The sequence below is a fragment of the Poeciliopsis prolifica genome, unplaced genomic scaffold, assembly GCF_027474105.1.
Source record: "Poeciliopsis prolifica strain line A6 unplaced genomic scaffold, Auburn_PproV2 SCAFFOLD018, whole genome shotgun sequence".
Lineage (NCBI taxonomy): Eukaryota > Metazoa > Chordata > Actinopteri > Cyprinodontiformes > Poeciliidae > Poeciliopsis > Poeciliopsis prolifica.
The window spans coordinates 3,173,267-3,195,918 of NW_026562393.1; the positions used below are offsets into that span (position 1 = coordinate 3,173,267).

Sequence of the window (22,652 nt, forward strand, 5' to 3'; positions counted from 1 at the left end):
TGGAGGGCAGCAAAGTATAGGATTGATTTCTCACAAAAAACTAAAAATAGTCCTGACAACATGAGCCCACAGCCTGGTTTAACCTAAAAGAAACTTTTTATTCTAACAGTGTAGTAACACTTTTTACAATAAGAAAATAAAAATATACAGAAGAAGAAAGAAAAAAAATTAGTAAACGCACTGTTGATTTTGGGTGTAGCTGTAAAATTTACCGTGAGATTTATTTATTTTTTTTCTCTCTCTCTTGGTAGAAATGTAAACAGAGGACACAGTGAATGTGACCAAATCATCACTACGGGGGACAAGCTGCAGCAGAGTCTCAGCTTCAAAGAGCAGAGCTTGGGGTCACATTTCAAAGCTTAAATGTTGCAGATAGCATATCACAGAAGGCCCCGCAAATGAAAAACTGTACCCTTTGCTTATTCTGATCTTCTACCAAGCCAAAATGTTAAACAAGCTCAACATTTAAACAAAAAAATAAATCAATAAAATAAAAATAAGAACATAGGGGGATTTGCGTGGTGCACTGTAACAACAAAAGTTATAAACTCTGAAAGTGCATAGTTTAGTCATGTTTTGCAGAACACTGGACATATCTTAGACATATCAGACAACTAGAGCAATAGCCACGTTTATAATACTTTGGGACATTTTGTAATATGCCTACATTTAAAAACACCTTTTACTGTTTTTTTCTTTTTTTTTCTTGGTTACAATGGAATTGTTTTGTGTTATATGTGTTGAATAGAAATTATTTACAGCAGCACTTTACTCACAGTGTCTACCATTTCTGCACAGAGACAAATGTTTGCAGTAAGACATTTGAAACTCAGTTAAGACTTACACAAGTGACCTTTACACATTAGGACAGACATGAGGACATATCCTTTCATGACACAGATAAATACATCAAATTTTAGATTTGGGCTTAGTATGGCAAAAGTCTGGAAAACCTTTTCTTGAGATCACGCTTTGAAAATTTATAAGAAAGTTTGTCCTTTTCGTTTGAAGGGGAAAAAAACAATAAAAGAAAGCTGAAGACCTTTGCTCAAATCTTAATTTTAGTGCTTCTAATAATTACATATATTTCTCTGTGGCTGTAATTTTTAACCGATGTATTCTCTTAATTTTAGAGTCATAATTTGACTAAGCCAACCATTGACTGCACATGTTTTGCATAAAAGGTTTAATAACTCTAAAACCTTTTTATATACAAAGTCTGCAGCTGAGGGTATTTACAAATGTACAACAGATATTAAAGTATCTTCATAAAAGTATTGCTAATAAACACTAAAAAGGGTTTAAATGAAAAGCAGTTTAAACACTGTGTAGACATAGCTAACATCAAAATTACAGACAGTGTCAAAACCTTTATCCTGCCATGAGTTCAATTGCTTTTTAGATAAGAACAGATCAAACAATAGCATAACAGCATTTTATAAGACAGATACATATCTCTGAAGAATTTAAGAAAACATTTTCCTTTTTAGTTTAAAACAACTGTAATAAGTTCAACAGGTAAAGATTTTATATAGTGCATACCTTTTTTTTCTTACATACTAATTTACAAATGTACAAAAGAATTTGAGATTTTTCTTGTAGATTTTGATGATCAGAAGCTTGTAAAATTGAAACGTACAATCTGAAACAATGCAATAATCCCCTTTATTCTAAGCAGGAAAAATATGCATCTGTCAACTATTGGACATTTGCAGTTCTCACACTGAAGTTGTCTTGTGTTGTTTCATGGTAAGAGTATGAACCTTAGTTTGTTGCTGAATAGAAACTTAGAAAGTCTGAGGTTTCTAAAAGTTGAAAGTGGTGGGAATAAAGATTAAGATTTTGGGGGACCTAACTATTTCTGGGTATGCAAGTATTGCAAAGAAGATAGCTAAATAGGGGCATAAAGAAAAGCAAAACAGCCTTAATAATGATTGGATCATTTCATCCATTCATGGCTGCAGTTTTAAACTTTCTATGAAAATATGATTTTAACAATCTTAAAGTTAAATTTGATATGAAAAATAACATCAATACCTTAAACTTGATTTTGAGACCACACCATGGGGCACAGTCCTGGTCATTTATACAACAGCTTTTTGAAATGTGAAATTATTTAGTATAATTAAATGTGAAATTTATAATCCAGACTGGTATCTCTCTATAGAGATAAATCTAAAAATATTTGATGTCGAATGGTAAATATACATTTAATAAAATTGTTGATTTTCTTTAGAAGTTCGGAACTTAATTTTGAATGACTTTATTTTTTCCTTCATTGATTATTGTCACAAGAAACTTCAGTTGTGTTTTTAACCTGAATAAGACAGGCCTTCAATAAACCAGAACCAGTATTTAAATGGTAGGTAGCAGGAAGGTCTAAGCTGTTGTAAGTATTTATAAAGTGGGAAATTTGTGAACATTTGTATAAATATTGTTGCTTTGTGCATTGATATAAAACACCGACTTCATCTGTTTGTCATACAAGCGGCTCTTTCAGATTTGCTTGTAAGGCTAAGGGATGTTGGTAGGTGGCAGAATGCAATAACTCCTCACTGGTTATTTCAGCAGGAACCACAATCATATTCTGCACAGGAGGCTCCTGAAGACATTGGGCCCTTTCGCAGTCTGTATTAAAAGGTTCTTGGCTTGTCAGAGTTTCTGAAGCCTCAAGCTCCATTTCATCAGCAAGGTCTACATTACTTCCATAGAGAACTCCCAGTCTTCGTGCAAGCAGCCCCTCTTTTTCAGGTGGATCATCACTGTTGTAATTTCTACCAATCCTCTTCAATCTGTGCATGAAAGCAGCATGGTGTATGCAGCGCTTCAGAAGATGATTGCGATAAGCTCGTTGAAGGACCACAGCAGCTTGTTGCTCTTCCTTATGGCGTACCGTTGTGGTAATTGGGGCAAAGGAGTCTTTTGTGGGGTTGCTAAGAATGAACTTAGCCTCAATGCTATCCCGCATTGCTGCCATCTCCACTGTGTCTCCCAGTACCATCTGTGTAACAGCCATCAAAACATCCAAGCAGTGGATCCTGTCCCCAATAACTAGGGGCAGATCCATTCCAATCAGACGAAGCCGATTGGGTTTGGCGACCCTGAGAGGCTCCTGCAAAGTGTCGCAAAAATCTGAAAGTCGACTGTACTCAATAAACATTGTTCCATCCAAGTCAAACTTCTCCCAAGTTTCATTGAACATCTCAAAGTCTTCCTCGCACAGTGGGTCACCGCTCTCTTCTTGAGCCACATTGAAGTTCTCCAGGATGATGGCAATGTACATGTTGACCACCACTAAGAACGAAACGATGATGTAGCTGCAGAAGAACATCATGCCCATCCCCGGGTTTCCGCAGTTACCCTTTACATCTGTGCCTGGATTCTCAAACTCAGGGTCACAGTCTGGAGGTTCCCTGTTCAGCATTGGGAGTAAAAGCCCATCCCAACCAGCAGATGTTGTAATCTGAAACAAGCAGATAATGCTACCACCAAAGGTCTCAAAGTTAAAAATGTCATCAATTCCAGCTTCTTTCTTGACATAGGCAAAATTTGACATGCCAAATATGGAAAAGATGAACATAATTAGGAAAAGCAGGAGGCCAATGTTGAACAGGGCAGGAAGTGACATCATTAGGGCAAAGAGAAGTGTCCGAATGCCCTTTGCTCCTTTAATGAGGCGCAGAATCCTGCCAATCCTGGCTAGTCTGATCACTCTGAAGAGAGTTGGGGATACAAAATACTTCTCAATTATGTCTGAGAGCATTGTTCCTGAAATCAGAAAAAAAAAAACATGTAATATAACTAGTACAAGATTTCTTTTTTTTCTTTCTTTTTTTTGATAAAACAATTGTAAGATATTGTACCTACCAGCTATTGACAAGATGACGACAATGAAATCAAAAACATTCCATCCATTGGTGAAGAAATACTGCCGTAAGGCAAAGAGCTTCAATACGCATTCTCCAGTGAAGACTACAATGAAGGCCACATTTACTTTGAAGAGAAAATCCTCTTTTTCTGCACTTTGATCATCTGTTTCCACCATCATGGTTACCATATTGAGGCAGATTAGAACCATAATGAAGATGTCAAAAAACTGCTGGCTGATGAAATCGAACACAACGCCCTGGACCGGGTTCTGTCAGAGAGACACCGAGAAGGTCAGTGAACGTTTCCAAACCAGGCAATGAAAATGTTGTTCTTTGTATACTAAGCTCCTCTGTCATAAATTAAACTTAAAACTAGCATTTTAGAACAAAAATTAATTAAGAAGAACTTTTATTAACATCTCGATATCAATTCAGGCAATCTTCACGCTAAGCTTTTAATAATCTCTCAGAGCAGTTTGTGAAATCAGTTTTTACTCAGGAAATGAAAGCAATTTTAAGATTGCATCTTCCTGTGAGATGCTGCTATTTTCTATTATAACACAGTGACACCTACTGGCCCTATTGGGGTCTTACATCTCCCTACAGAAAAAAAAAATCTTTTTTGATCAATGTATTAGAATTTATTTCAACATTTGTTTCCTGCTGACCACTAAAAATGGTGCAATCCTCTTATGTTTGGTACGGGTCCATGATTTTCATAAATTGCAAAATCAGTAACATACCGTTGGTCGTGGAATTGGCTTCTGTGGCTTCTTGGAACCGAGTTTCTTCATGGCCTCATAATATTTTTTCTGTTCATCAGTCATAAAAATGTCTTGATCTCCAAAGTGCACACATCAGACAAGACAAGAATTATTTGGTTGCTTAAAGTGCCAAGTTGCTTTTCTTCTGAAGAAAACCATAAAATAAATGTGTATTTTTACAAGCTGTTTTCTTGAAAGTACTTATCTTTTTCTTTTGTTGGTTGAAATTGTCAATAATGACACCGATGAAGAGGTTTAGGGTGAAGAAGGAACCAAAGATGATGAAGATCACAAAATATATGTACATGTAAAGATTGATTTCGTAGGATGGTTGCTCCTCAACCTAAATTGAAATAAACAGAAAATATTCGGCTGAAACACAAAAACTTTTTAAATGTAAATTATTCCATTTAGTCTCATAGTTATGCCTTATCAAACTTCTTTATTCTCAGTGTACTCTCATCTTTATTGAAGGAGAAATTGTTTGAATCAGCCAGTTAAAACTATAAATTTACACAAGAACACAATAAAAATAATTTATTGTACATAAGACTGCACAAAATCTAGTATTCTATGAGCTACTTTTCCCACTAAAGTCTATAATATAATATTGGTCACACAGTCTGCACTTCCCAATATAATATTATAGACTTTAGTGGGAAAGTCTATAATATTATGAAGAATTTCTTTGGCCCTCTTCTGAAAACCAAAATTAAGGGGCAAAATGTTTGGGGTTAAACAAAAAATCGTATCCCTCTACTTATGGATACGTTTTATCATTTTTGAAGGAGCCATTTTCAAAAGCATACAATGGAAGCAACAGAAAAACATCAAATCTGAGGTGCACTTCCCATGTAAACAAAAAAGAATGAAGATGAATACCTCTCTTGAGTCCACGGCAGCATACATTATGTCCATCCAACCTTTGAAAGTTGCCTGTAATCATTAAGAATATTCTCAAATATTGGCATCCAAAGAAAAAGACAATAGATTACTAAGTCAAATAAATATCTCAGCATACAGTAAAAGGAATCCTCACCACTTGAAGCAGAGAGAGGTAGCCTGTCCCAACATTGTCATAGTTGATTTTGACATTAGTCCAGCGAGCCTCCTGTGTGGCTTCTTCAAGGGCCAAGCACTCGGTTCGATTGTTGACCTGAGTCATGGGGAATAGCTCCTCTGTGGTGGTGTTGATGCAACGGTAGAACTTCCCCGCAAACAAATTGACTCCCATGATGCTGAAGATGAGCCAGAAAATCAGACACACCAGCAGGACATTGAAGATGGACGGAATCGCTCCAACAAGAGCATTCACCACCACCTGCCCGAAAGAAAGCACCCTATTTCAATTATCTAAAAACATAGATTGTTAAGACAAAAAAAACATGTTTTGTTCATAAGATCAAGAAAAAAAAATCTTTCAAATGGTTTCAAACTGACTTAAAATGACTTACTTCTACAATAGCAGACAGCCATGTTGTGAGTATGGAATCAACAAGCGAAAAGGGGCAGCCAATCAGTGCAGTCAATATGAAGTTATTTTTATGCATGCAAATAGTTCAAATAGTACTGTTCAGACTCCAAAGAAAATGTACGTACCCTCATGCCTTCAAATCTTGATAGCGCTCGAAGAGGCCTCAGTGCTCTGAGGGTTCTCAACGACTTTATTGGACCAAGATCAGAATAGCCCATCCAATTTGCAACTAAGCTAATCAAGGAAATCTGCCAGAAAATAACATTTCCTATTCAGGGGTTAGCATAGATTTTAGCTATTGTAAGACATGTCAACCTGTCTTTTCTGTTGCATATTGTGCAGGCCATATCTGGAACTTCACAGTTACACTTACATCCACAATGAAAAAGTCCAACCAACACCAAGCGTTGGTGAAGTAGGTCTTGAAGCCATATGCAACCCATTTCAGGAGCATCTCAATGACAAAAATGTAGGAGAAAACCTTGTCTGCGAACTCAAGAATTATCTTGATGGTTCGTCGCCTTTCTATGTATATATCTTCAAAGGCCTGCAAAAACAAAAAAAGAGGGGGAAAAAAAGTCAAATGTTTTAGAAACAATGCTGAATTAGTTGGAGTAATGACTGGTCTCACCAGAGCCCCACTGCTAAGAAGGATCATGAAAATGATGAAGGTTTCAAACCAGTCGTGTTCCACTATGGTGAAGCAAGTTTTTCTAAGATTCCACCATTTTTTGCCTTTGCCACTGGTGGTATCCACCGTCAGACATGGCCATTTGGTCACACAGTCTGCGTAAAAAGAAAAGGCACTCTTGGAATAACACACTTTGGCACTTTTAAGGAAATGCCTTAACAGTGAGGGATCATTTTTAAGATATTTTATGAGTTTTTGTTCATACCATCAGTGAAGCAGGCCTCTGGTTCTTCAGGTTCCGGTTCCTCTTCTTCCTTCTTTTCTGGTTCAGGCTCAGGAGGATGATAATCAGCTGTGCTGCAGACTGAAGAATCCCCGTCATCATACTCATTTTTTATAAAATGAAATATAAGCATAAAATTAGTATTGGCTTTGGGTTTCTGCTAAAAACACCAGTGAAAAGTGCTATTCATAAAGACTTACTCACTTTTACTTTCTCTGGGATACTACTTTCATCTTCAAGGTTTTTCTGGAATAGTTTAAAAAATAATATATTTATGCTTGTGTAAGGGGTAATTTATCAGTTAGTGAGACTGTAATGTGTTTGGGAATTGCATCACCAGCACAATATCCAATGCTGATGGACTGACGGCAGGCCACCAGTTTATTTTTCTCTGAATCAGGCTTATTGAGTTACCCAACAAGTATCAGGTAGATATCTACTTAGCTAATTTCTTGTGAGACAGAGCTTGACGTTTTTTTGTTTTTTTTACCGTGTTTTGTTCATCATCTTTCTGCAGTGCACTCTCTGGAAGTTCATTATCTTCATCATCGTCACCTTCTTCTTCTTCATCATCATCATCATCACTCAGATTGTCATAATCTGATTCTTCTTCAGCCATCGGGACTTTCAGATTGAGCTCTCCATCCACTGTGAATACAGAGGGTTGACTTTGCACAGGCCCATCTGAAATCCCATCTGCTACTTTAAGAGCCAGACAGGCGTCCAAATGGTTCATTTCAATTTCCTCGGTTTTAGGCTTCCCATTGTCCACCATGTCTTTATCCGGCTCTTTGGGCTTTTTACCAAGTATTTGCTGGATTCGCTGTATGAGAAATGCTTTTAACCAGTCAATGCCTCGAGTGATTCTCCCTATAGCAATCTGCAGATTGTTCATCTCTCCGTCGTCATCCCCTGCTGACAGGTTGTCTCCACTGAATGAGCTGAGCAGCAACGCCAAGAAGAGGTTCAATACCTGAGTAAAAAGATTGACAGAGGTAAGCCTTTAAATAATACTTTAAATATTTTACAGATGTGAAAAGCACAAAAATGAATATGATTTGGAACTAATTAATTAGTTTTTACACAAGTTCCTCCTGCTATGCAAGTCTCTTTGAAGGGACTGAAGCAAATAGGAAACATGTCACATTAATAAACATTATGTTGACAGCCTGCTGTTGCAGATGCGGCTATCTTTAGATTCTTAAGTCTAGTGATCAATTTCTCACTTCTCGTTTGCCAGGTTTGGCAGCTTATCATGGTTACATAGACTAGTTAATCTCTCTCAGTCTGGAACAAGAACTGTGAATCAGTAAAGACAGCTGGCGGATAAACAGAGCTGCACAAAGATAGAATCAACAATAAAGGAGCAGAAAAGAACAGACTACGATTAGAAGGACATACAAGTGAAGCACAAACTGATTTTCAAACTCACCACACACTGTTTTAGATACAAACACAAGAATCAGACAATTTCAAGGCAAACACTTCAAGGGGAAAAATAAGGGAGGTGTGACTTTGGTCATGGCATAGTTTCATAGGGCCAGAAGGATTATCTGAGTATTTCAAATGTCTGATATGAATGGGCAGACTTGTTCCAGATGACAGGAATGCGACAGAAATTCAAATAACCATTTGTTACAAGCAATATATGAGGAATACCATCTCTTAATGCTGCTGATGGTGTAACATTGGACTTGTTTTTGGGCCCACTTTCAGCATTGTTTAAACACCGTAGCCCTGTATACCTCTTCTGATTACTACTTCCAGCAGATTAATGCACCACGTTGAATCATCTCAAACCAGATTGTGTCAGCTTGGATCAAGTTGTTGTTGAATCAATGCAACAAAAATAAGGCAATTCTGAAGACCCAAGGGTAGTCAAAACCAGCAATAGCAGGCTGTAATAAATGACCAATGAGTAAGAAGTAAGAATTCCCCAAGCTTGTAAAAAATACGACAGAAATATTGTGAAGTCATTAATGTATTATGTCAGATTGATGCACTAATTTGACTATTTTAAAGACATGAACGTGGCTCTTTTTCCTGCTCATGGGAGAGCGTAATTTATCTGCTTCTGTTACTATCAACTCTCCTATCAAATGACTTTCACTGTGCACCCGGTAAGTCTCTTTGCTACCTGAGCTTTGCTTGCTCAGCCATCTGTGTTTCTTCCAGAAGCAGTAGCTGGCTTGACTAGAATCAGATCTTAGCACGTATGTAGAGTCAAAACTTCTGTTTGCTGGTTTCATGTGATTTGATCCACACAGAAAACCTGCCTTTACCAACATCATTTGCCTCAATTTCAATATGTATTTTGTATTAAATCACCAGCTTTATCAGATTTTAGGCTATTAGCAAACTACATTGAGCGTGAAGAATTTCATACAATATTTCAGTTAGGGCTTAATGATGAGTCATTTCCTTTTCATTTCTAAGAATAACCTGACAGGAAACTGTTTTGGCTCTTGTAATTAAATATGATCCTGAAATAATGTCTGTCAGTGATCCTCCATCAGCCCTTGTTCCCTAAAGCAAGTATAAAAGGTCAAGGATAGTATTTATATGCTGTCGACATTCACAATACCTCTCAATGAATTACAAAGAACTTCTTTTTTTTTTTACATAAATTAAATTTGAGTTTGACTGGCTGTTAGCTTACAAACTTTCAATATGTTAGAATATGCAATTCATTCTTGCTTTAACATTTATAACATAAGAAATCTTTTATCATAGAAGGATTTTTGTGTACAAACTGTGTGTGTGTCTTGGCTGCCTCAGGGTTTAACTATACACCATAAAGACGAACTGTTCACAAAATCTTGATCCTGACACTAATCATTTAGACAACTACATAAAGAAATGGATGAATGAATTTGATTAACCATTGTCTTAGCCAATGAAAGAGTCAAATTGAAGGGTGAAACACACTTATGATTTTGTAAAATAACTGATTAATATTTTTTTTCAAATTCGCCATCCCTGCAGCACAAAAAGTAATTATTCCACTTGCAAATCTGCATATTTCAAACTTAAGACGCAATTAGTTCTTGACTTTTTAACTCACCACTAGATTTCCAATGACCATGACCATCATGAAGACGATTAAGCACATCGCAGGTCCAGCCACCTCCATGCAGTCCCACATCGTCTCGATCCACTCGCCACACAGAATACGGAAAACGATGAGGAAGGAGTGGAAGAAGTCATTCATGTGCCACCGTGGCAGCTCACACTCAGAGGAGATCTTGCATACACAGTCCTTGTAGTTCTTTCCGAAGAGTTGCATGCCCACTACGGCGAAAATGAAGACGATGATGGCCAGCACCAAGGTCAGGTTCCCCAAAGCTCCCACTGAGTTACCAATAATCTTAATGAGCATGTTGAGTGTGGGCCAAGACTTTGCCAGTTTGAAGACACGAAGCTATCACCATCACAAAAGAGAGATAAAGACGTGCCATGAAGAAAAACAGAGGAACGTTCAGGCAAGTAATTGTTTATAATTTGAGGGGTGCTGAATAGTTATGAGCAGTTAACATTGTAAACAGCAAACAGCATTCAGCGACATCTCAGTTTGAACAATGAGAAAAGTTATTAGTGCTGATTTAAAACAACATTAAGCCAAACATGGCCCATTCAATTAAAACTTCAAGTTGATGATCTAAGTCAATCATAATTATAATCTCTCTACAATAGACAAAGGAAACTACTTTTCCTTTGTCTATTGCACAGATATCCTCTCCTCTCCTCAACATCAAACATGTTTCCTTAGGTTTTGTGAAACGAGTTGAAACTAATCTGGTTCCAAAAGAGTGAACAGCAGAGATGTTGACCAAAATTATGATGCCTTTAACCATCTGAGGGCTGATTTGGTCTAACATTGAAAGCAAATCAGATTGACCTGTTGGTTCTGGGTTAGGATCTTTTTTTCTTCTTGGATTTAAATAGGTTGTGAAAGTCCAAATTAGACTAATTTTGCACATTTTCTCTCAACATCTGAGACTGCAACAGATTCTTAACAGTTCATCAAGAAAAAGCATGTTGGTAAAAACCACCAATTATTTGTTTCAGGGTTTTTAATTTTTGGCTGTCTGGTTTTTACTCAATCAGCAGCAAATAGACAATGATTGATTAGTACTAGATGGGATTTTCAGTGCTAATTCAACACAACTTTACTTGAAAAAACAGAGCAATAATTTTTGATCATCATTGTTTCTTACCAAACGGAATGACCTTAGGACTGACAGACCCTGGACATTTGCCAGACCCAACTCCACCAGGCTGAGAGTTACAATAATGCTGTCGAAAATGTTCCATCCAACTTGGAAATAGTAATAGGGATCCATGGCGATAAGCTTGAAAAACATTTCAGCTGCAAAGATCCCAGTGAAAACCTAGAACGCATAAATAAAACTCAAAAGGTCTGAGATCTTGGCACATATCCCTGCTAGATTAAATGTAGTAAATACATACCAGATTTCCTACTGAGAGCATGTTGTCGAACTCCGGGGTCATGGGATAGTGCTCCATTGCCATAAAAAGGGTGTTGAGCACGATGCATATGGTAATAGCGAGGTCAACAAAGGGATCCATGACCACAAAGTGCATCCACTTTTTAAAAACAATCCAGGTGGGGCAGCAATCCCACTTCAAAAACATGTCCGCAAATTTGTACCAGCAAGGTGGACAGGGTCTCTGAGCCTCCTCCAACTCTAGACAAACACAACCAAGATTGTAAAGTTTGTACTTCAACGATCTTTAACATGGTTATAATGCTAATCTTGGCATATGTGTTTCAACATCCTTTGTGTGAGAACTACATTCATGTCATTGCTGTTTCACTTTGTTTACCAGGCTAAAATAGCCCAAGCTTAACACCACAAGGGCATGACACCAAATGTTGACAGGGATTTGCACGGGATACTGCATGATTAGCCTCCTGTGGGAAGCCAGTGACAATGCTAATGTTCTCTTTAAATAAAATACTTGTCATAGTTAATAACTGTTTGAAAAGATAAGATAGTTGGCAGTGGTTCTGACACTGATTAAAATTACTGGTGTGACACTAATTTTATCTGGTTACTACTGATGTGAGTGTAGAGATCTTAGGATGTCCAGTAAAATGTAATTAATTATTATTACAGAGGTAAAAATAGCAGTTGTAATGGATGAAATTGTGAAACTTTTAAGGCAATTTTAATAGTCATTAAGTCCTTGTTAGTAGACTTAATTGTCAATATGTTTCTGTCAGCATTGGTTATGATTACAAATGTTTGTGACTGTTATTCTGTGGGTCAGCTCAGAGGTTAGAAATCTCTGTCTATACCATAAAATGTTGTCTTCTACAGGAGGAACTTCAAAAACTCCCACAGACTTAGAACAAAGTCTGTGACTAATCTCAAACTCAAATTATTGATAGAAATTAAATATTATATTTAGGAATTGTGTGTGGCAGTTGTCAGTGGCACTGTACCTTCCATGGCGACTGCAGACAGCACTGTCGCAGCACTGCCAGATCTCTTTTTCAAGCCGGGTTCTTCCAGATGAAGTGTGCTGTGCACCGAGCCCAGTGACTTCGCTTTCATTTCATAATCTACAGCAGTCTATGGGATATGTTTAGAAATTCTTTGAATGATGTAAAATAAACAATGTTTTTGCAGACCACAATATGTCTTCTCCTTTTATCGGGTAAATGTATGACCAACCAACCTCCTCCATAGTGGGTGCTCGAATCATCAAGCGAGGAACAACTCTTCCATTGCAGTCATTCACAGCCTCACCCTGTTTGAGGCCCTGTCCATTATCTTCCATCTCTGATAATGTGTGTTGACTCACAGACTTCTTACTGGTCAGGGTGGCTTGGCTTCCATGAAATTGTGCCTGCCAATAAAAACATGGCAATGTTGACTGAAAATATGCTATTTAAATATGGGTATCCATTCTATTCATAATAAAAAGAACTATGCTTGTGTGAAGATATAATTAAAACAAAGACCAACCAGTGTTTTTCTGGTCATGAGCTTTTGGACTTTGGTTTTGTGTTTTGCTTTATTTTGGTGTTTGTATTTGGCTCCTTTGTTCTCTGTGTGTTATATCTAATCCATTTCCTAAGTGTAACGTTATATCCTTGCCTTATATTTCTATATCAACATTTTACTCACATCAACACTTTCTTGTGGTTCTCTTGTGAAGTATTTATTAAAATAGTTTACCAGTGAATCTTAGCTTTTATTTTTTTTATTGTTAAATAAAAATTTTAAGGTAAAAGTGTTCATTTTGCCTGCCTGTCTTACTTTGCAAGTTAAAAAAACAAGCTGGAAAACTTTAAATTAACTATTATTATTATTATTATTATTATTATTATTATTATTATTATTATTATTATTATTATTATTATTATTATTATTATTATTATTATTATTGTCTTATGACGTTTGTCTCAATGATAAAAAAAAAATTCGCCAAGTTTGAAATCTTGAATGAGATCAAATAGTGTCCAAAAGAAATTTAGAAACAATTTTCTGAAAAAAAATGTCATTGTATTGATCTATTTTTAATTTCATAAGAACAGTCTTTTTAACTAAGAGTTTATAATTTGTGCCTTGAACGGATATGACTTGGTGTAAGTACCTGCTCTTGATTTTTGAGTTGTTCTAGAAGCCGCTGGAATTCCTCCTCTTTTTCGATGGCCTCCAGTTGAGTTGCTTGATTCTGTTCATAATAAGCCATGGCTACCACAGCCAGGATGAGGTTGATGAGGTAGAAGGAGCCCAGGAAGATGACCACCACGAAGAACAGCATGTATGTCCTCCCAGCCGCTCGCAGAGTCTTTATAAGAGAAAAGAAGCTGCAAGAACTTAGGACAATTTTCTCCCTATAAATGTAATCACCGAAACAGACAAATCGCAAAGAAACACAGAAGAAATTAAGTTCCAACCAGCTGGAAAAGATTCTCCCAGAAGTCCTGTGTCATGAGCCTGAACAGAGCAAGGAAGGCCCATCCAAAAGAGTCATAACTGGTGTAGCCAAAGTTAGGGTTCCTTCCAGCCTTCATACATGTGTATCCTTCTGGGCACTTTCTATCAACAGGGGAAAAAAGTTAACTAACAACTATTGGCACTTTTCTTGAAGCACATCTGTCTTTAAATCACTTAAATCAAATATTAATTTTAATCCATAAAATATGCTGTAATTTTCTAATTAAACAGCAAGCAGCTAAATTACATTAGCAATGTTCTTTGGTAAAAACATACCCAGCATCAGAGCTGTTGCCACAAATTAGAGCATCTTTGCTGCCTTCTGTAAAGTACTGATTTTCTGTAAGCAAAGAAGATAATGATATTCACTCTCCCGCAAAGAAATATTGCCATGAAATAAAGACTGAAGCAAAGCCAGAAACATACCTGGATTTTCAATATATTCAGTAAAATCAAAAGAACTGTTGGAGTACATGGACTCATTTACAGCCAGGGTACTGTTGAAAACTTCGTTCATCAGAATGGGCCATCGCACGCATTTGTGACGCAGGTTTCCCATGAAAAGCTGGAGGCCAACGAGTGCAAAGACTGCAAGGGCAAAAACGGTCAGCACCATGACGTCCCCCATTTTCTTCACCGACTGGATCAAAGCCCCCACTATGGTCTTCAGGCCTATGAAACAGTCACTGGACATTAACCAACTAGAGTAAAGCAACTGAAAACAAGCCTTCGTTGTTACATAAAGAACATTTAAAGACAAGTTCAAAATGAAGGCGGTTACCAGGAATTACGGTAATTGTTTTCAGGGCTCGAAGTACACGAAATGTCCTGAGAGCTGACACATTGCCGAGGTCAACAAACTCAGTAACGTAGCTTGGAAAGAATGAAAAGAATAAAAATTAAACACCCAAATAAAATTACAAAAAACATAACATGTTGTCATGCTGTTGTTATGATATCGCTACAACAGAAAGTCTATGAAGTACAACAGAAATTGAGACAGTAGACATTTTGGTGTGATTGGTTTAAAATGACAGTAAGTCACAAAGTATGCACGGAGTAAGCTGTTTAAAAAAAATGTAAGACATTTCTCATTTCATCTGATTTTCTTTTCAAAGCATCAGAGTGTATAATTTCTAATGTGGTCTGTGGATAATGTTCTTCAGATTTTCTCCATCACTCCATCCAAAGGAAGGCAGCTTTTCAAGCCCTTGTGTATAATCATGGAGTAATGGGAAAAAGGAGTTTTCATGTTAAAGATTTCTTGCTTTTTTGTCATATTTTTGATCAGGCTTTGTTGTCAGACAAAGATGACTTGAGTAAATATAAAATACAGTTGTCAAATTGTGATTTTATATATACAGACAAAACCTATCCATATCAACTCTGCAATACCTAAAAAGTACTTTCCTCTAAACCAAATAAAAGATTACGGCACTCTTGATAATTACAACTTCCATCATGCATTTGAAGGAATGGTCAATGAGTTTTGTACATCAATGTGGAAAAAATTTGCCTCGTCTTCTTTGAGGCTTATTTGAATTCAGCCATATTGAAGGGTTTTCATGCACAATCAGCCTGTTAAAGATTCCAGCGTTCCTAATGAATTGGATTTGACTAGACCACTATAAAATCTTCCTTGATTCTTGAGTCATTCAAAGGTGTCCTTATTCTTTTCTTGGCCTCCTCCTTAGTCCAAGTGAGCTTAAGATTATTAATGGACGGGTTTACATCATAATCTTCCAGTAGAGAACAGACTCTCTTCTCATTGAGGTGCAGATTGCCTTAGACTGTCACACTATCAACAGCATGTGTGACAACATGTAGGAGGCAATTATCTGGTTTGGAAACCATTCTCCCATAGATACTTCAATACTTCTGCTTAGGATCACTAGAGAAGACTTCAAGAATAAAACTACTGTCAGATACTTACGCCATGCTGATCACCATGAAATCCAGCCAGTTCCATGGATCTCGAAGGAATGTAAAAGAACCAATACAGAAACCTCTTGACAACACTTTGACTGTAGCCTCAAAGGTATAAATTCCTGTAAAAACATATCTGAAAAAGACAATCTGTCATAAATGAGAAAAAGCCCAGGCACCAAAATGACCAAAAAAGCAGTAAAATAAAACCACTTACTCCACAGTTTTACTCCATGCTGGTGGGTTGCTCATCGTCATGAACACACAGTTCGACAGAATGGTAATCATGATGAACATGCTAAATAATTTGAGTCAGGATTAAGGAAAGATGCTTAAGATGCTTACAAACCTTTTGCTTTTATTCATCAAATTGAATAAAAAAATAATAATCAAAATGTGGATGTTAAATAGACAAAAGGATATGAATGTATGAGAATTTTGATGGAGCCTCTCCTGATCACACTAAAGGGGCTGAGAATGTAACAAGCCGGCTCGGCGTTGAACCTGTAAATCGTTTTCCCTTTGCTGATCACGACAAATGTCTGAAAAACAAAGAAATGTCTGACAACTAATTCTCCTCTAAGCAACATTGCAGCAAATCTTTAGCAATAAAAAAAGAAAAAAATTGGCAGTGTATGTATACAAAGAGAACTTAAATGTTGGATGAAGGATGCATTTGTTATTGCAGACATGCAGGATGAGTAATACATGCTGTCACATTTTAACTTTCTGTGATGTAGTGACAGAGTTGGACTTGTTAAGCACCACATGTGGACAGTTGTTGTGTGGTTCTGCTCAGATGGATTCAGACTGACATTCTGGGATTTGTAGAAGGGGTCCAGGTCCTCCAGAGGTGTGTTGAGCAACTCTGGAGGAGGGTCTCCATATATTAGGGGTAGGCTCTTTCCAGCTTCCAGATCAGGGTGTGGCCCCGCTGGTTCTCCCTCATCATGGCCTTCTGCTGATTTCTTCCTTTCTTCCGCGAGCCTCTTGATTTCCGCCAGTGATTCCTGGGTGAACGGGCGGAAGACCGCAATGCCTGGGGGAGGGAGCAGGTTCGCCATCTTTGCATCGCGAAGGGAGATAACCACACCGGGTACTCCCTAGATTGAGCTGAATGAAAAGTAGAAAGTAAGAACAAAATGCATTCCTGTCCAATGTATTTAGCAAATGTTCTTCAGTTAAACCCAGATAGAAATTGTGTGCTTTTGTGATCATCCTTCACCAAAATAATGTGACATTATATAATTTCTGTTTTAAAAAAAAGAAAAGATAAAGATGTATTCATCCAATATGCTTGGCATAACTGGTTTAAAATATTTAGGAATCAGAAAATTTGATCAGTATGATAATATGATGTGTGCATGTTGTCATGCACACATCATCATCCACATTTATTGAAACTGGTGTTGAAGGTGTATGAAAAACCTGAAAGTAAATGTATATTATTTTGTAGTAACAGCAAAATCATTGTCATTATTCAAAAAAAAGCTTGTTTAACAGCATTAATTCAGTAATGCAAAAAAAATAAATAAATAAATAATAAAGAAAATCTGCAAAGAAAAGTTGTTTTGTTTTTTCTTTTTTTTGTTACCACTAAAATGTCATAACTCGATGTCTTAAAAATTATTAGTAATCTATGCCTGGGCTCTGTGATATACCACTCAGGAAAAGAAGATGTGTCTTGATGTGTCATCTAAGCATGAATATTATTGCACAATATTGTTGTGAAAATGTTTTTGACCTTCACAAAACAATGGTCAGACATTCTGCATCAAGATATTCTAGAGAGCAGCACTAAGTGGTTAAATCTTGTTTTCTTATAACGGCTTTGAAAAAAACACACTAACCGACTGAACGTGTAAAATCAGATCAAGTCTCCCGGAAAAGGCATTATAGACCTGGCATAGATCACTAAAGATGTGCAAACAAAGTAATCACATCAGTCAGAAATGATAAGACAAACCCATGTTCAGCTGACTGCAGACATGAATGCATTGAAACATTTCTTTGAATCGTGCAACTTGAACACAGAATCATGCATCCTGTGCAGAGACGCACACGCTCACAAAGATACGGTGGCTGCACAGCTGCTCCAGGCAATCAGGACGGAGCATCGTGTTTCAGAAGCCCGATGAGTCTGCTCATTCCTCCCTCGCTCTGCGTCTCACATCCCTCTGATAAACAGGACAGCATGCCAGCTTAGCTTACTGACTCTTCTCTGCTTCCTTCTAGTTTACACGGGACCCTGAACACACCAAGCCTCTGTGCCTCTGTCTCTACCCTCATAGGTGACACTAACGGCCATCTTTCAAGCAGAAAAATTACTTCAACCCGATCCCTACTGAAAGCTGCCTGACTCTGGCCCTGGAGTTCCCTTCCTTTTTGGTAGCCTGAAATAATCAGTCACAACAGAGATTATTGGGTCCAAAACCACCTTGCTACCTGTGCATTTTTATTTCTTTCCTGGGTCCTTCACATCGCTGCTTTTCAAAACTCCCATTCTGGGAGCTGTGGGCCCCACTGCTCCCAACAGTGAGCCAACCTTAAAATACACATCATGAAAGTAGATGTGTTTCTCATTGGCCTTATGGGGAGCATTTCCTGATTACGTTACATCAAGATGTAACTGCTGAAGCCATCAAATGTCCATTTTTAAAGATCTCAAAACTGAAAACCTGCCAGTGTCAAAAAAAAAGTCCTATCATTAGACTGTTGCCTTGTCTTGTACAGGGGATGGAAATGAATGTTTTTTTTCATAATCTGTATCAGTCACTCAAAAATCGTGAGTCACTCAAAAATCAAAAAGCTAAGTCTATTTTTGAATGATCAGTTTTAGTGACAAAAAAATCTAATCCAATCTAATTGCTTTGTTAAATGTGACAGTTATCCTATTTTTGCCAAAACCAGAAATAGTTTCTGTATATATATATATATATATATATATATAATATATATATATATATATATATATATATATATATTATATATATATATATAATATATATATATATATTATATATATATATATATATATATATATATTGTGTATAGATACACTATATATACACACAATATATTGTGTATATATTGATGGTTTGTGTTTTTCTTGTGGTTTTTTGTTCTTCTTTTTTATATTTAAATCTTCAACTACATTTGACAACTCTAGCCTGCTGCTTTTGGGTCCATCACAAAAAACACATCATGACAACACTGGGATTAAGAATCTCCTTTTAGCAGCGTCAGTGAACCATTAATGTGTATTTGCATAGAGCCGTTAAAATCCAGACCAAAATCCAACATTTAACTGAACATCCATCACAAAACTTAAAAAAATATTGCAGGTGTGCAAAATTGATATTCATATGCATGGGACATATTTCAGATCTACTTACATAAATAGGAAAAAAAAAATCTCAATTTTGCACTACAAAATTTTGTTCAGCAAAGAGTATTTTATTGTACTCTCTGTTGCAAAATGGAAAAAGGTTAAAAACATATTGTTTTTCTTACATTTTGTCCATATCTATCTAAACTGTAAAAATGCAATAATTTTGTTTTAAAAAATATTGCATTGGAGTACTAATTATTTATAATTTAAGATATACTTGTGTTAATAACTTGGCATAACCACTTTTTGTCTCTCGCCACTCTTTACTCCCTGCATGCTTGGTATATGCATTATTTTTCTTTTTGTGGAAAATACCTTCAGCCTCTGAACTGCTTCATGCAGATGGTCACCTATCCTTTGCCTGGCTCTGTTTGTGTTCTTTTTTTCCACTTTACATGTATGTAAGCCAAATTAGGAATTGCTGGAAAACTGAGAAACCAAGGACGATGGAGGGAAAAAAAAACAAAACAAAAAGTGACTTCAGAAGACTTCCCTGACAGTAATACATATGTATCATTTTGCAGGTTAGCAAAGACCAATATGACCTGTGACATTCTGGCTGAGGATATAGACGGGTAATGTAGACACTTCTCTGTCACACTAGTCAACCATGGAATGTGAATGCCAATATTCGCCTCCGGAAACAAGCCCAACTAGCCTTTTGGCTTTTATCACAAGCCAGTGTTGGTTCGTAGGGGTGAAATAAGGGTTCCTGTGTCTTAGAATGGGCTTACGGCTAACATCTAGAGAACATCTTGTGTGATTCCATTGCAGATCTGTGGACATTTACAGATCCAAGCAAGAATTTGTAGAAACGTCGTCTAAATGCTCTTAGTTAACTGATAGATTTTGGCATTAAGGAAACACTTTTTTCACATTATTACCACAAACACTGTATTTTTATTGGAACTCAATATTTTGTAGGTTTACATTTCAGTCCAGTGACATCTCTTAGTCTTTTTAAGTATGTCGGTGCCATCTTTGCACATTTGCTCATTGACACATTCATATACAAAATAGCTCAAGCTTAGAGTACCTGTGAACACTGATTCCAAAGTCTTGCCAAAGATTCCCAACTGACTGTAGATTCAGACTTTGTCTGGGCCATTCTAACATAAATATTTGTAACTTTAACCATTCTATTGCGGCTCTGGCTGTGTGTTTAGGGTTGTTGGAAGGTGAACCTTCATTCCAGTCTCAAATCTTCTGTACCCTCTAAAAGGTTTCCGTCAAGTACTGTTCTCTATTTGCCACCAGTTATACAGTCTCTACTCTGCCAAGCCTTAGCGTAACTGCTAGTTTTCTAACACAAGAACTTTTGTGTTTGTAGCCCAAATGTTTGCTCTGTGAATGCTTTCATTTTACATGTAAAATCCTAACCCCCAAACCTTATACACAGTTTCTCCTGTCTCAAACTGACCCATTTGGCCTTTGTACTGACTGGACAGACATTTGAGATTTGGAAGTGATATGGACAATAACCCTTTCATATCATGAGGGACCGTGTGGAGCTACTAGCTCCAAAAAAAAACCCCAGAGAAAACCAAAGCAAGCTGCTTGTGTCTAAGTACGAGTAGTCAGATTTGAGTAAGTAACTATACGTGTAAAGAAATAGGTTTATTTATTAGGAGAGAGTTGCAGTTATGCGTAACCTCACTTCACCTTTTAAATACGGAGTCTCAGCCAACTAGTCACATGAGCTCACTTGGTGAAAGAAACTCAAAACCAACATGTTCTGCATCCAAGTACATGTGATGCAAGGTGGACAAACACTCCCAGGCAGAAGAAGACAAGGGAAACGTGCACATTTACATACAATACCTGGAATAAATGCTCCGGAAAAGCAGGGAAAAAAAATTAAGCTGAATATTTAAGCCAAATCTCGGTAATCGATGCACATCAAGACCTTAAAGATGTTGTATCAGCCCCTACCACTGGGCCTTCAGGAGCCCATCCTGTTATATAAGAGTTTCAGGTTCTCTGTTGACAGGATCAAAAATGAACACCAGCCTCAACGTTCTCCACCATGTCCAAAGATCTGCTCCAACTGTGTGCCTGGAGGCAGGTTGTCTCCAGGCTCCAACATCACTGGTATGGGTAACATGGACTAACGGCAGAGAAATGGTTACTTATGAGCATCCACAGCATCAAGGGACATCGCCAATTTGCCATGAAGACATAGGCTAAAAATAACACTTTGCCTCTGAGGGATAAGGCATTAAAGGCAGGGGCAGAAGATTTCAAAATCTTCCAACATGGTGTTTAAGGGAAGCCGATCATTCACCTCCCGGGTGAGGACAAAAACCTGAGCATAACAAACTTTTTTTTACAATATTGTGCAATAAAATGATGATCTTCTTCACAGACAACATGCACATAAAAGTACTGCTTCAAATATCCCTGTTAGGCTGAATGTTGCAGGTGTTTGAATAAAAGCACTCATGCTGACAGAAACGAGTTTTGCTCAGCTTAAAATGAAAAGTGAAAGAGATAAAGTCCTTACAGTGCTCCGCTTCGAAGTAAACACTTTCAGACAGGAAAATATTATATCATTTGTAGAAAATTGTAACTTAATGGAGTAAAAAATAGAAAACCCAACCATAATTAGAACCAAAAAAATGACCCCCCCTCATTATTTTTTTTTCTTCAGAAAAAATGAAACTTGGTCATATGTGACCAGATTTTCTAAAAATCTGCAGCCTGACAACCAGCGAGTTCATGCACCACACCAGCATGAGTGTTGAGTGTTTTACCTTGCACAAATATTCCACTCAATCCCTGTGTATCAATAAAAGTATCTCCTTGAGACGCTTTTGAACGTTATTTCCCCCCGCCTATGGCAGCCGTGGCGGGTTGCGGGCCAGCTGTTCCTGACGCACTCAGGATTCCCGCAGTGAAACCGGAGGAGCTGCGCCAGGTGGGGTCAGATCAGACCTTTGACAACGTCCCGTTCCCACACAGCTGGTCGCTCAGGCGGTTCTGTTACCCCAGAACCGCCGCAAACACAGATCAAAGGAGGAACGCCGAGGTCTCGCAGAGTGGCACTGACTGCAACCCGGACAGCGGAGCGCACTCCGTCCACCTGAATGAATGGTTACATCTGATGATGCGCATGATACCATCTGCTGCCTTCGCAGCCTTCAGGTTCACATAAGTAGTTCTCAGTTCACAACGTGAAAATCATCAGTGTACTTTTTTTTTTTTTTTGCACACACATAGTTAAAGCATTTATTCCCCAACAACTGTGATTAACTAGGACTTACAGCCAATACGTCCCCAACATAAAAAAGAAAAGAAAAAAAACGAATTAAAGTACAATCGTAAGTGCGGATGTGAAATG

At 37.4% G+C, this 22,652-nt stretch overlaps 1 protein-coding gene across 2 annotated transcripts; it reads right to left on the minus strand.

Moving 5' to 3' along the window:
- Positions 1 to 77: 77 nt before the first annotated feature.
- Positions 78 to 22,382, minus strand: scn4aa (sodium channel, voltage-gated, type IV, alpha, a). 2 transcript variants are annotated; one of them, XM_055042642.1, is made up of 27 exons: positions 22,066 to 22,382; positions 16,737 to 17,034; positions 16,345 to 16,463; positions 16,139 to 16,228; positions 15,929 to 16,057; positions 14,777 to 14,868; positions 14,422 to 14,667; positions 14,272 to 14,335; positions 13,956 to 14,097; positions 13,649 to 13,846; positions 12,728 to 12,898; positions 12,492 to 12,621; positions 11,492 to 11,730; positions 11,239 to 11,412; positions 10,086 to 10,442; positions 7,512 to 7,994; positions 7,226 to 7,267; positions 7,004 to 7,124; positions 6,739 to 6,893; positions 6,481 to 6,654; positions 6,233 to 6,355; positions 5,673 to 5,954; positions 5,516 to 5,569; positions 4,839 to 4,976; positions 4,613 to 4,717; positions 3,868 to 4,138; positions 78 to 3,768 (listed from the first exon to the last, which is right to left on the minus strand). In XM_055042642.1, the coding sequence occupies exons 2-27, from the start codon at positions 16,983 to 16,985 to the stop codon at positions 2,480 to 2,482; spliced, it is 5,637 nt and encodes a 1,878-aa protein (XP_054898617.1). In that variant the 5' UTR covers positions 16,986 to 17,034; positions 22,066 to 22,382; the 3' UTR covers positions 78 to 2,479. The 2 variants fall into 2 exon arrangements, with proteins under 2 accessions (XP_054898617.1, XP_054898616.1); XM_055042641.1 differs by lacking the exons at positions 14,422 to 14,667; positions 14,777 to 14,868; positions 15,929 to 16,057; ... (2 more) ...; positions 16,737 to 17,034; positions 22,066 to 22,382 and having other exon boundaries at positions 6,481 to 6,893; positions 13,956 to 14,093; positions 14,272 to 14,305.
- Positions 22,383 to 22,652: the final 270 nt, after the last annotated feature.

What these genes read in the sequence shown, in the direction of transcription:
- scn4aa (XM_055042642.1), bottom strand. Translation starts at nt 16,985, where the DNA reads ATGGCGAACCTGCTCCCTCCCCCAGGCATTGCGGTCTTCCGCCCGTTC. An exon ending in GCATGGAGTAAAACTGTGGA is followed by an intron (nt 16,058 to 16,138) that starts GTAAGTGGTTTT and finishes TGTCTTTTTCAG; the next exon opens with ATATGTTTTTACAGGAATTT. An exon ending in ACCTCTCTCTGCTTCAAGTG is followed by an intron (nt 5,570 to 5,672) that starts GTGAGGATTCCT and finishes TAATGATTACAG; the next exon opens with GCAACTTTCAAAGGTTGGAT.